The following is a 12643-nucleotide window of genomic DNA, read 5'->3' as shown; positions in this document are numbered from 1 at the left end:
CCGTACCGTGATAGAGCAAAAATAGGCCAATACCCCCCCCCCCCCCCCCCGGCATTTAAAATATTATTTAAGTAATACGAAATGTTACTTTTCCCTCAAAATGTTACTTTTCGCATGACAATAAGTAACTTTCGAACATACAGCTCTGGCAACACTGCTTTCGCTAGCCAGACTTTTGGACTTGCTCTTTTTGGCGGGAAGAGGAAGGCGCCTTTTTTGAATAACAATTTGCAAAAAATTATATTTATAGTTTTTATACATTAAAAGTAAGTTAAAAGTAGATAATATGCAGGACGAGAGCGACGGAGATGATCCTAACTATAAATCTTCGTCATCGAAGAAAAGGAAAATAATTGAAAACTCAGGCGATAAGTACAAACCCTTTCTTAAACCTTCATATTCAAGAAAATATCCTGACAATAATTACAACGGAGATTTTATTGTATTTGTCGAACATTTAATAAGGATACAAAAATAGGAAACATGAACCCCCTTAGCCTTTCGAAAATTTTCAAAAACGCAAAAGGAGTTTATGAAAGAGCTAGAATAAGCGCCCGCAAAATAAAAATAACTTTCAAACAAGCGGCATTAGCTAATGATTTCCTCAATGCATCATTTATTCAAGAAAACAATCTAAGAGCATATATCCCAGCAGCCTCTGTGGAAAGGGTTGGGGTAGTTAGGTACATTCCTAAGGAAATTAGTAATAGGGATTTGTTTGAAAAAATAAGTAGCGATATTGACATAATTGGTATACGTAGATTTATGAAAAAAGAAAATAATACATTTGTTCCGTTAAATACTATTACTGTTACTTTTTCTGGCACTGTATTACCACAATGCATTTTCTTAGATGGATGGAGATATAAGGTTCATAATTATATACCTCCAGTTTTACAATGTTTTAAATGCTTACTTTTCAATCACTCTGCAAAATATTGTTTTAATGAACAAGCATGTTCTAAATGTGCAGAGAATCATTCTTATAAAGAATGCACATCAGAAGTTTTAAAATGTAAAAACTGTGGAGGTAATCACCTAGCTATTTCTAAGGAGTGCCCAATTAAGGCTTCTAAAATTAAGAAAAACATATCTTTGAGAGTTAATAATTCTACTTATGCAGACATAACAAATAATTTAACATCTTTCCCACCTCTTACAAAAGCTAATCCTCAAAATGTTAAAATTGTTCCAGAAAAGATATCAGCCCAGGACATTATTAATAATCAAAAAATTTTAGAAGCCATAATAAGCACTATTGTAAGTATAGGAAATTCTAATGAGATTAAGACTACAACACATATTAAAGAAACATTCATTAAAAACTTTAATAAGTAATGGATAGTATTAATATTGTACAGCATAACATCCAGAGTTTAAATAATAAAAAACCTTTACTTCAATCACTCTTAATAGATAAAGAAATAGATATAGCTTTATTAAATGAAACATGGCTTAAAACTTCAAGTCCTCGGGTTCATTTCCCTGGGTATAATTTCATTTATAAAAATGCTACAAATGAACACGGAGGAGTGGCAATAATTATTAGGAATTCTATAAAGTATGTGCAGCATCCGACTCCAAATTATCAAGATATACAGACTATTGCCATAACCATAGAAACAGGTATAGGTTCCATTACAATCCTTTGCATTTACAGTCCACCTAGAAACAAAATTAATAAAACAAAATTAAAAAGAATAATTAATAATCTTCCTAAACCTATTATCATATCGGGTGATTGTAACGCCCATCACATAGCTTTTGGTTGTACAATAAATAATACAAGAGGACGAGACTTGTATGAAGTTATAGATGAATATAATTTATGTATTTTAAATACAGGTTGTGCTACTACAGTAGGCAGACCAAACAATAACACTTCTGCAATTGATGTTACACTAGTGAGTCCAGAGTTGGCTCCCTATTGTGAATGGCATGTCGGTGACGATCCGTTGGGAAGTTATCACTTTCCAACTTTTACAAAACTTAATACTTCTCCTATGCAATATGACATAAATAAAAATGTAAATAAGTATTTATTCAAAAAAGCTAACTGGGATAAGTTCTTTAATATGTCAAAAGATCTATTTCAAGATTTTGAATATAATTTACAAAATCCTTTAGAAAGTTATAATCATTTCTGTGATCTACTAAACACTTTAAGAGATGAATGTGTTCCAAAAATTATAATAACTAATTCATCTAAAAAATTTAAAAAAAAGGTACCTGCTCCGTGGTGGAATGATATTTGTGATAGGGCTGTAAAGGATTGTAGAGAAGCTTTGGAAAAATATAGAAGTAATTTAAGTATGGAAAATTATATAAATTATAAGAGATTAGATGCACTCAAAAAAAGGATTATAAAAGAGGAAAAGAGAAAAAGTTGGCAAAATTTATGCTCTACATTTAATAGATACACCCCAGTCACGAATATTTGGAATTTTATCAAAAAATATAAGCGTGTAGGTTCTAGCATACATAGTAAATGTGATAGTTTTGTACCAGAATTTTTAGACAAATTTACAAATGATGAAGAATGTGAAAGTTCATTAGAAGATATATTTAAAAGTAATAATGATAGTGAATATTTCAACTTCTATAGGAAAGATTTTAGCTGGGATGAATTTTATAGTTCCTTAATGTCAAGAAGAGATTCTACTCCTGGACTGGATAATTTTCCATATTTAATGATTAAAAACTTACACAAAAATGCACAAGCAGTTCTTCTTAATATCTACAATCACCTATGGTCCAAACAAGTTATTCCCGACGAGTGGAAAACTCAGTGTGTTTTGCCCATTCTGAAAAAAGATAAGCCAATCCATGATCATAATTCTTACCGTCCAATATCACTCACTTCATGCATTGGAAAAGTTTTTGAAAATATGATAAAAGTTAGGTTAGACTATTTTACAGAAACTAATTCAATATTACCAGATTTTCAGTTAGGTTTCCGTAAAGGAAAAAGTACAGTTGATGGCTTTGTTTCATTTATAAATGATATTAAGAATTCTATAATGGCTCATTCAAATGCAATTTGTGTATTTTTAGATGTGCAAGGTGCATATGATAATGTAAATTTGTCTGTACTTATTAAGGTTTTAAGTGAATTGGGGATTCCTGGTAGGTTTTTAAAATGGATATATAGATTCTTAAATCACCGTCTTGTCTATGTGAAATTTAATGATATACTACATGGTCCAAAATTTGCACATAAAGGCTTAATGCAAGGAGCGATATTGTCTCCAATCCTGTATAATTTATATACATCACAAATTTGTAAATATGTAAAAGTATTAGGTGTTAATGTTCTACAATATGCTGATGATATAGTTATCTATTGTATTAATCGTCTACTACGCTCGGCCAATTGTAATATTAATTTAGCTCTTAAGCAACTGTTAAATTATTATAATAACAAACTAAAACTAAATATTAATTCTTCAAAAAGCTCAGTTATGACTTTTGGTAAAAGTCAATGTAATGTTCAAGTTAAATGTAATAATGAAATCATCTCACTAGTAAATGAACATAAATTTCTAGGTATAGTTTTAGATAACAAACTTAAATTTAATGTACATATAGATTATATATGTAATAAAGCTTACAAGCGACTCAATATATTGAGATGTTTAGCAGGAGTTTTTTGGGGTGCTGATCCAAAAATTCTCTCAATGTTGTATAAAAGTTTAGTTAGGAGCCACTTTGACTATAGTTGCTTAGCATATATTAATGCTAGCGCTAGTCTTCTAAAAAAGTTAGATATCATTCAAAATCAAGCACTGCGCATTATAACTGGTGCGATGAAATCCACCCCTATAAACTCAATGGAAGTTGAAACTTATATTCCTCCTTTATTCTTGAGACGACTCATGTTAGCTAAGAAATACTTTGTTAAGATGATTGCAATTAAGTCCTCACTTCCTGTAAGAAAACTTAAAGTATCTGAGGAAATAACTAGTTTATTAGATTCTTCTGTAATAACATCACAAATTATTTCTACAAGGATTTTGCCACAGATGCCGACTTTGTTACAGTTGGTTTTAAATATGACAAATGACATTTATTCTAGTGATCTATGGCCAATTTATGACAACTTTGAAGGTTCTCTAGAGAAAAAATATTTGGTAACAACTGGAGACATCTATGGTAAGACCGACTTTCTCAGTTTTATAGAAAAGAAAACAGACTTTTACAAAATCTATACAGATGGGTCGAAAACTATAGATGAGGTTAAATCGGCTTATTATGATGAATTTCTGGATGTTACCAAATGTTTTATAATCAGTAATATGTGTTCTATCTACACAGCCGAATGTTATGCTGTTTATATGGCATTACAATATATAAAAACTTTGTCATATGTAAATAATTTTCTTGTAATATCAGATAGTAAAAGTGTGTTAGTAGCTCTAGATAATAGTAATTTAAGTTTCAAAAGTAATTATTTAATTTTTAAGATCAAAAACATTCTACATGAATTAGTCAGTAATAACATTAATATTGAATTTCTATGGGTTCCCTCCCACAGAGGAATTGCTGGAAATGAGAGGGCGGATACAGCCTCTAGAGGACCACCAGATGAGGATCATAAGGACATCATAAAAGTGCCATTTACAGACCTCTTTTTGACTGTCAAAGATGAAATGTTTGAGCTATGGAAAAGAATCTGGAATATAGTAAAGGGTAATAAGGGTAAATGGTACAGTGACATAAAGAAAGATTTTTCAGTCCCATGGTATTACACTGTACAGTTTGAATCAAGAAAATTCACATCAGTAATAACAAGGATGAGATTTGGACATTGCTTGGTCCCCTCCCACCTCCATAAATTAAGAATTTTAGATGATGCAAAATGCCCCAAATGCTTAGAAAATGATGCTGACCTCAAACATATAATCTTTGATTGCAAAGCACTAGGTCTGGACAGAATTTTACTCTGCTCTGAAATAGATAAAATTTGTAAAGATGAAGATATAAGTGTACCCCGCCGCCCAGAAGATTTACTGTCTAATTACAATTTCTTCAAATGTTTATACCGTTATATATGCTCAACGATGGAAAAAGTTTAAAAATAATTGTAAATAGGTACCGTAGTGTTTTGTTTTTTTTTTTTGTAAATAGTGCTTAGTGTGAACATTGGTGAGAGCCTGTGGTGAGAACCAACATAGAAGAAAGACATTCCTTTTTTTTAATTTTAATCTGTTGTATTTTGTATTATTATTGTATTTTTTTTGGAGCAAAGGACTCGTTTCCAGCTCCCAATAAATTAAAAAAAAAAAAAAAAAAAAAAAAAAAAAAAAATAGCCAGACTTTGGTAATCTGTGAAGAAGAAGGTTGAATTTATGCACGTGGTATTGTGTGTTGTTTAATTAAATTTAAAACTTATATTTCCTCTTTTTTATATTTGAACACTATTTTAATTAATGTTTAAATATGTTTAAGAAAATAAAGAATTTAGTGGTAGACACTACTGCATTTATAAAAGCAGCTAACTTGTCAGATATAGCTGACAATGTATACACCATTCAAGAAGTTATCGACGAAATTACCAATGATAGGCAACGGAAAAAGCTCGTGGTGCTACCATATGACCTAAAGGTAAAGGACGTGTTCACTGAGAATATAAAATTCGTTACAGAATTTTCTAAAAGAACTGGTGATTACACTAGTCTGTCCGCCACGGACATAAAAGTCGTAGCTCTCACTTATCAGTTGGAAAAGGAAAAACTTGGCACAGATCACCTTAAAACAGAACCGACGATGCAGAAAACCGTTAAAGTTACCGGCTTGCCCAATTTTCCACAAGAACAGATGGACAACAATGCAGAAACTAAAAGTATGCCAAGCTCACAAACTGAAACATGCCACAGTGGTAAAAATGAAGCTGATGATAACGAGTTAACTGAGGAAATCACTGAGCAATTAAAAAATGTTGATTTTAAGGAGTGCAAGGAAATTGACAGTGTAATGGTCAAGGTCACGGATGATGTAAACAACAGTGATAGATCTACTGACGAAGACAACTCAGACAGTGATGAGGGCGACTGGATCACACCTAATAATTTAAGTGAAAAGAAAAAGGAAATGGAGTTAGGGGATTTTGATGATGAAGTTGAATCTGTGGAGGTAGCGTGTATCACATCTGACTTTGCCATGCAAAATGTTTTGAAACAGATTGGCCTCAATGTAACCTCAGTTGATGGCAGAATCATAAGGCATCTCCGGACGTTTATATTTCGCTGCACCACTTGTTTTCAGACAACGAGTGTAATGACAAAACTATTTTGCCCGAAATGTGGTCACTCCACTTTAAAAAAAGTGTCCGTTAGCATTGACGATGAAGGCAACCAGCATATCCACATAAACGGCCGGAAACCATTAACAGCAAGAGGAAAGAAATTCAGTCTCCCCACTCCCAGGGGCGGCCAACACTTCCAATATCCTATCCTCACTGAAGACCAGCACATACACAAAAACTTCGCTACCAAAATTGGCCGCAGCAAAACAAATGCCCTAGACCCTGACTATACTGCTGGATTCTCCCCATTTGCCATGAAAGATGTAAACTCTAAATCGGCTGTGCTCGGTGTCAGAGCAGATAAACAAGATATCAAATATTGGATGAAACACTACTCAAAAGGCAAGAAGAAATAAAACTCAGTATATTATATTTCATAGTACTTGTATATTAAATGATATAAACATATTTCTAGCTTATCATATTATTATAATTATATTTTTATATCCGATAAAGTAAGTGGTATAAAACTTGCCAAAGCAAAACATTTCATAAAACAAAAAAGGAACATTTCCTTAAACAACAATAATAATAATAACAACAGTATAAAAAAGAAAATACAGCACCTGCTAATTAATTACTCGATAAGCATCCGGAACATGAAAAATCCTCAATGGAAAGAAGTGTAAAGAATAGTTTGGGTAGGCAATAAAAAACTTATAGTAGGGTTATAATAATAAATTATTAATATTAATCCTATCAAAATAGTTTTTGCTAAAGTGAATTTATGTGTTATGTCACTTTGGATATCATAATATGATTCTTTCAACAATTTTTAAAGCATTTAAATTGAAAAATTACTTTAAAGTACCGTAAATACAATAAAGAAGCATTTATTTTAAAGCTTGATCTGGAATTTCATTCTTTTTGAGCAGTCTATAATGCAATGTTTTTTTTTTATTTTACCAAAAAGTAGTTTTTATAATTTGGGTACCTTGTTGCTGGGTTTACTAAATATTATATAATGTCAAATGTTTATTTCTGTCCAAGTTTCTCTTCTATGAAGTTAAAAACAGATGACATGCAGCAGTATGAAGTCATCTCATGTTTAGGATGACCTGCAATAAATAATTAATAGCTTGAGGTAAGTCAACTTGTAATTTGTACACATAGTTTTTATTATTCAATGTGTGTACATAAGTTGTAAGTACACATAGTTTTTATTATTCAATGTGTGTACGTACCTGCAGAAAGTCTCAGTACATCATACTCTGGGGTGTTAATTGGTGTGTCCAGGGGAGAGGAACTGGAAATCCAATTCTTTGCTATCTGGAATAATTATAAAATAAAGTTGAAGCTTTTGATTGCTTCATTACATAATATCTTGTGTTATTGAAAATTGAACTTAGAAATTGTCCAGTTTGCAAGTCAACTAAACTTAAAACATAATAATATGCATTCATACCGTTTTTAAATAAACATTCATTTTAACCCTCGAGTAGCGATGAACAGAGTCTGTGAGGGCAACTGCTTTGACTCTCTGTTCAAAGTCAGTTCTGAACATGTCCGAGAGCATCAATGTCAAGTAGCCGCCGAAGCTATGGGCGACGATGACAATACTGGTCGCAGAACATGGCCTTATGTAGTGCTCCCAAACATACTTGCTATGCTCCTCTGAGTTTGAGCTGTTCATTATGATTTTATCATTCCTTGTATTGTCATTGGGGTTCAGAACAATTATGCCGTAATCCCTGGCAGTAGCTTCTTTTATGTAAGGTATCTGAGTGCCCATGTCCAAATTTTCGTTTATTATTAGACTGAAATTATGAGTTGTTTATTGCGCCAAATAATAATGTTTAAATAATACACACATGTTAAAATGTAATCAGAGTAGTCAGTAACTAAGAAGCGGTAACTAACGACTTCAAACAAATGGGCGAATAATAATTATATGCGAGTTGGGCGCGAGTGTCACTTGCGAACATGTTTCACAATGCTATGTAATAGGTAACGCAGTAATATGGTGCACGCCGGCCGATATGACATACTATGTCAAACATAGAAATTTTGAAATCTCTTGAGTCAGCTACTCCTCAGTTCTATTTACTCTGGTATAATTAAGTTTTAAACAGGCCAGAAAAACCAAATTTTTTTGAAACTAAATATGTTCACTCACGATCTCGCCCACTGACCGGCCCGCACCGCTCCAGACCCATGAATTAGCACCATGACAACAGGTTTCTTGTCATAATCCTTGGAAGTGAATATGAATGTACCAAAATCTTCAGTAGAATCTTTGGGAACCGGTAGCCTCACTAGGTTCTCCTGGGTCTCCAACAGCTGGTAAATATATTCTGTTACAGCTTCTCCCAATGTCTCATAGTGGGATTGACACTGCTGGTGGTCCTTGCTGATGTTGAACTGAAATGGCTCATCTGTAATCTTTCCATCGGCACAAATTTTTCTCAATTGACCTTCTGAAATACAACAATGTATAATAATTATTATTCATATCAGTGAATGAATTCTGTAATAGTGTAAAGTGACTTATAGAAAATACAAACAGTTCTGTCTATTCTGTAAAAAAATATGTTGATAAAGTTTGATTCAAAATGTTATTTGCAGATTTACTATGTTCTGTATTTAATTTTAGAAAAGCATGGAAAGAACCTGAGTTGAATGCGTATCCTAGGTCTGCTAGAGTTTTTGTCGCCGCCATTTTCTCACAATAAATTTTAGAAACACAATATTGATTCTTTAGGTGTTGCGGAGTAATGTACGCTTTTATTCTGCGGAAGACCTTCATTAATTAGCTTTGTTTTTCAGTAAAACATTTCTATTTTCTGGCCTTTTGACAAAAACAATACCGACATCCAATTTTCAAAACAAACTTGAGACTTCTTTTTTTTTTTTCATATTATTGCTCACAGATTACTAGTATATATCAGGGCTTCATAACGTTATCGAATACCCGAAAAAATACCGTTACGTACCGGTATTTTCATAATGGTAGCCAGATAACGGTATTTTTTATATCGATAGTCTGGCTAGCGAAAGATGAGACTGGAAAAAGGCGGCAAATTCAAAAAATCTACGTATGGCAACCCTGTCTATAGTCGGAATTATAGTTTTGATACTTGATTATTTATGAAAATAATATTATATTTTAGTTTGGATAACTCATTTCAAGAATAAGTTTATTGTTGTTGTTTACTTAAAATTTTATTTTGCAATAAATTTCATTTTGTTTTGTTTTTGACGAAAACTCTTGCATGTTTTTGTCAGAGTATTAAAACTTCTTCTTTAATACTTAGCGTACATCATAAAATATATTACAAAATATAATTTAACCAAACAATTATCTTCATTTTCTTAAACTAAATTGTCACTACTGTTTCTAAGTTTAAATATAATTTAATTTAAATGTTAAATAATTTCCTATAAGTATTATATTAATACTCGCAAGCATCATAGATTGTATTAATTATACTCAAATATGTTTATTTAATACAGTCATACTTGTACATGCCTGAAACTAATAACCCTCCCTTGCAAGTTGATTAAAAACCAAGGATTAAGGGGAGATCAAAAAACAACACAGAAAATAAAAGGTTGCGGAATTATTTTTTTCGCATTTTATATAAACATTCGAAAGGTTTTTTTTTTATAAAGTTTATTTACAGTTGACTAAAATATATAGGTGTCATTTTGTTTGACAACTTTTTGGCATCTTGTTGGTAGTGACACGATCCCATTGCTATAAAAATTTTGGGGCTTCTGATGAAAAAACTGCGACAAGTGGTTTTGGCAGTCCTCTTGTGATGTCAACCTGACACTGCCTAAGGAATCCTGCCGCGATTGAAACAGGTGGAAATCTGAGGGAGCAAGGTCAGGACTATACGGCGGATACATTAACACCTCCCAGCCAAACTCCCGTAACCACACGCCTTTATTTATGTGGCCTTCTTTTTTAATCCTTTAGGGTACAAACACTGACATCTGAAAATATGTTCAAAAATAAAGTTAGCATTCAATAACAAGGTTGCTTTCAGGTATTTTTTTTTTGTAACGTTAGGGTCTTACCGGTCTAAGAAGAAATCTCATCAGGGAACTGATTTTGTCTTTAAACACTCTTCTTGGAACATAATATCTCATATTTTATTTATGCTTGATATTTTAACTTGCAAAACTGAATCCTTTGCATCATTCATGTTACCTGCAATACAATAAATTCAATTACATGATAAATAATATTGATTTTAATTAATTGTAATTGAAAGTATCAAAATCTTTTACCTGCAGGGCTAAAATGCTAACTTTTAGCAATTCCTCTCAATCAATTCAGCGACGATATTACGAGCAATATCGTCGGTGATTTATCTAATTTTGTAAAATAACGTCCTACGTCAACGGCAATTCAATTCATTAGCAGATTCATAATTGAAACTGTATTGCCATTCTAAAAAACATAAAAACGAACATGACCGGTTTTTTTCTACATTTATTTATGATTTACTCAATGATCCACGAAATATTTGATATAATTGTTATATTTTATGTATTATACTATACATTTATTGTATTTTTGTTCATTTAAATCATTTTATAACTAAAAACAAAATGTTGTTTAATAATTTCACCATAATTTTCAAATATCGTTATATTTTCGTAACGTTACTGCCGCAAGGGCATCTATGCCCATATAACAATATAAAAATTTAACCGATACTTGAAGTATCCTTAGCATATTATGCTACCAAAAAGTAAGATTTTGCACCAAGGTATGCTATGGTTCCGAAGATACTAAGAGAACTCCGGATTCCTTATAGATAAAAGTTTGGGGGTTCCGGCATTGTTTTACGAAGAAAGCATATTATTATGCTACTATGTAAATTACATTCATCATCATCATCATCACTACCATCACACCACAGACCAATTATATAAAAGACTCTTGAACCCCATAAAAAACAGCGTGTCTGCAGTTTTAGTTTTCATCTGAACGATAGATGGCGTTGAGATGGTGCATTTATTTATTGTAGATAAAAATACAATAAATAAATGCACCATCTAGTAGACTACTCTTAAAACACGTTCACAAAATGCAAAATTCTCCCAAAGATGTCGCTGTTTAATTTTAATCGGAAATGACATTTATTAAAGGTTTCTTAACTCTTTTAGTTTTTGGCTCTTTTAAAAAATATATATATTTTTTTTTTTCATAAGTATAGATACTAAAAAAATGATTTTTTTTAATCCGTCGGCGGGATTCAAACCCGCGACTCCCGGCTTGAGTTACCAATGCGCTCATCCATCTGTTTTTCTGACATTATGTATTTCTATTGCCGCTATAATACTAAATACTAAAAACAAAATAAATTAAATATTTAAGGCAGGCTATATGTAGCTTCACTCTGCATCCTCTATCAGAATTGTTCGGAATCATACCTCCTGCAACTTTTCGCCATCGCCTCATGCGAAAAATAAACTTACCATCCTCATCGCCTTGATGAGTGGCAGTCTTTCACCGTGCATTTTTCGCGTAACTTTCTGCCGCGCACTGTAAAACTCTGGAACGAACTGTCACCAGCAGTATTTCCGGACCTATACGACCTGCAAACCTTCAAGAAGAGAGCGTATTCCCTCTTAAAAGGCCGGCAACGCACCTGCAGCTCTTCTGATGTTGCGAGTGTCCATGGGCGACGGTAGTTGCTTTCCATCAGGTGACTCACGACTCACAAAATTACGCTCGTTTGGCCTCACCCTAAGGGTTCCTTGTTGACTACGGAACCCTAAAATATGCGTCATGTCGATTTTTTTTTATGAAATAAGGGGGCAAACGAGCAAACGGGTCACGGCTCACAGATCACTGAATAATTAAATTAATCAACAATCTTGCGCGTAAATAAATAGTACGAGCACACCCGCGTGCACTGTGCAGTGTTCGCTGTAAATAAGAACAAGTATGACATGTCCGTGTTCGCGTGGAATGGCGCGTAATTTCAAACGCGGTACAAGACGGTAAGTATAGATGTCCGCATCTAGCACAGTAAAATTTAATACAGACAGACAGACGGCCTGACAGACCGAAACTATAAGGGTTTCTTGTTGACTACGGAACCCTAAAAAATAGGTAAGCACAAATCTTGCGAAAAAACTTTGGTGCTCGAAGTTGGGCTTTGAGTGAGATTTCGTGCGACTACTAACATGAACGGAATGTGTCGCGTCCAACTGGCATCGTTGGATATCAAAAATTACCGTTAAAAATATCAGTATTAATAACGTTATTTTTATACCTATAGGTATCTAAAAATGTTACCCACAGACTTATATGAATATAAACGAAATGTGTCGCGTCGAACTGGCAACGTCGCATACCAGAAAATAACGATATTTTTA

At 32.8% G+C, this 12643-nt stretch overlaps 3 protein-coding genes and 1 long non-coding RNA gene across 6 annotated transcripts; 2 read left to right on the top strand and 2 right to left on the bottom strand.

Annotated features, from left to right (window-relative positions):
* Nucleotides 1-2605: 2605 nt before the first annotated feature.
* Nucleotides 2606-3727, bottom strand: LOC121734134. Its single transcript, XR_006036666.1, has 2 exons — nt 3612-3727; nt 2606-2804 (listed from the first exon to the last, which is right to left on the bottom strand). It is a non-coding gene; the product is annotated as an uncharacterized LOC121734134 (long non-coding RNA).
* Nucleotides 3434-4608, top strand: LOC121734132. 2 transcript variants are annotated; one of them, XM_042124557.1, is made up of 2 exons: nt 3434-4443; nt 4535-4608. In XM_042124557.1, exons 1-2 carry the CDS (start codon nt 3462-3464, stop codon nt 4606-4608), a joined length of 1056 nt encoding a protein of 351 aa, XP_041980491.1. In that variant the 5' UTR covers nt 3434-3461. The 2 variants fall into 2 exon arrangements, with proteins under 2 accessions (XP_041980491.1, XP_041980492.1); XM_042124558.1 differs by having other exon boundaries at nt 3446-4367; nt 4535-4585.
* Nucleotides 4609-5355: 747 nt separating this feature from the next.
* Nucleotides 5356-6712, top strand: LOC121734131 (RNA-binding protein NOB1). Its single transcript, XM_042124556.1, has one exon. The coding sequence runs from the start codon at nt 5440-5442 to the stop codon at nt 6658-6660; it is 1221 nt and encodes a 406-aa protein (XP_041980490.1). The 5' UTR covers nt 5356-5439; the 3' UTR covers nt 6661-6712.
* Nucleotides 6713-7144: 432 nt separating this feature from the next.
* On the bottom strand, nt 7145-9135 carry LOC121734133 (FAM172 family protein homolog CG10038). Of its 2 annotated transcripts, none has more exons than XM_042124559.1 (5): nt 8915-9135; nt 8421-8721; nt 7710-8061; nt 7489-7573; nt 7145-7362 (listed from the first exon to the last, which is right to left on the bottom strand). In XM_042124559.1, the coding sequence occupies exons 1-5, from the start codon at nt 9048-9050 to the stop codon at nt 7280-7282; spliced, it is 957 nt and encodes a 318-aa protein (XP_041980493.1). In that variant the 5' UTR covers nt 9051-9135; the 3' UTR covers nt 7145-7279. The 2 variants fall into 2 exon arrangements, with proteins under 2 accessions (XP_041980493.1, XP_041980494.1); XM_042124560.1 differs by having other exon boundaries at nt 7148-7362; nt 7489-7569.
* Between the last annotated feature and the right edge of the window lie 3508 nt (nt 9136-12643).

Source organism: Aricia agestis, chromosome 15 (assembly GCF_905147365.1).
Source record: "Aricia agestis chromosome 15, ilAriAges1.1, whole genome shotgun sequence".
NCBI lineage: Eukaryota > Metazoa > Arthropoda > Insecta > Lepidoptera > Lycaenidae > Aricia > Aricia agestis.
The sequence above is the reverse complement of the archived record's forward strand: the minus strand, read 5'-3'. Positions and strand labels throughout refer to the sequence as shown.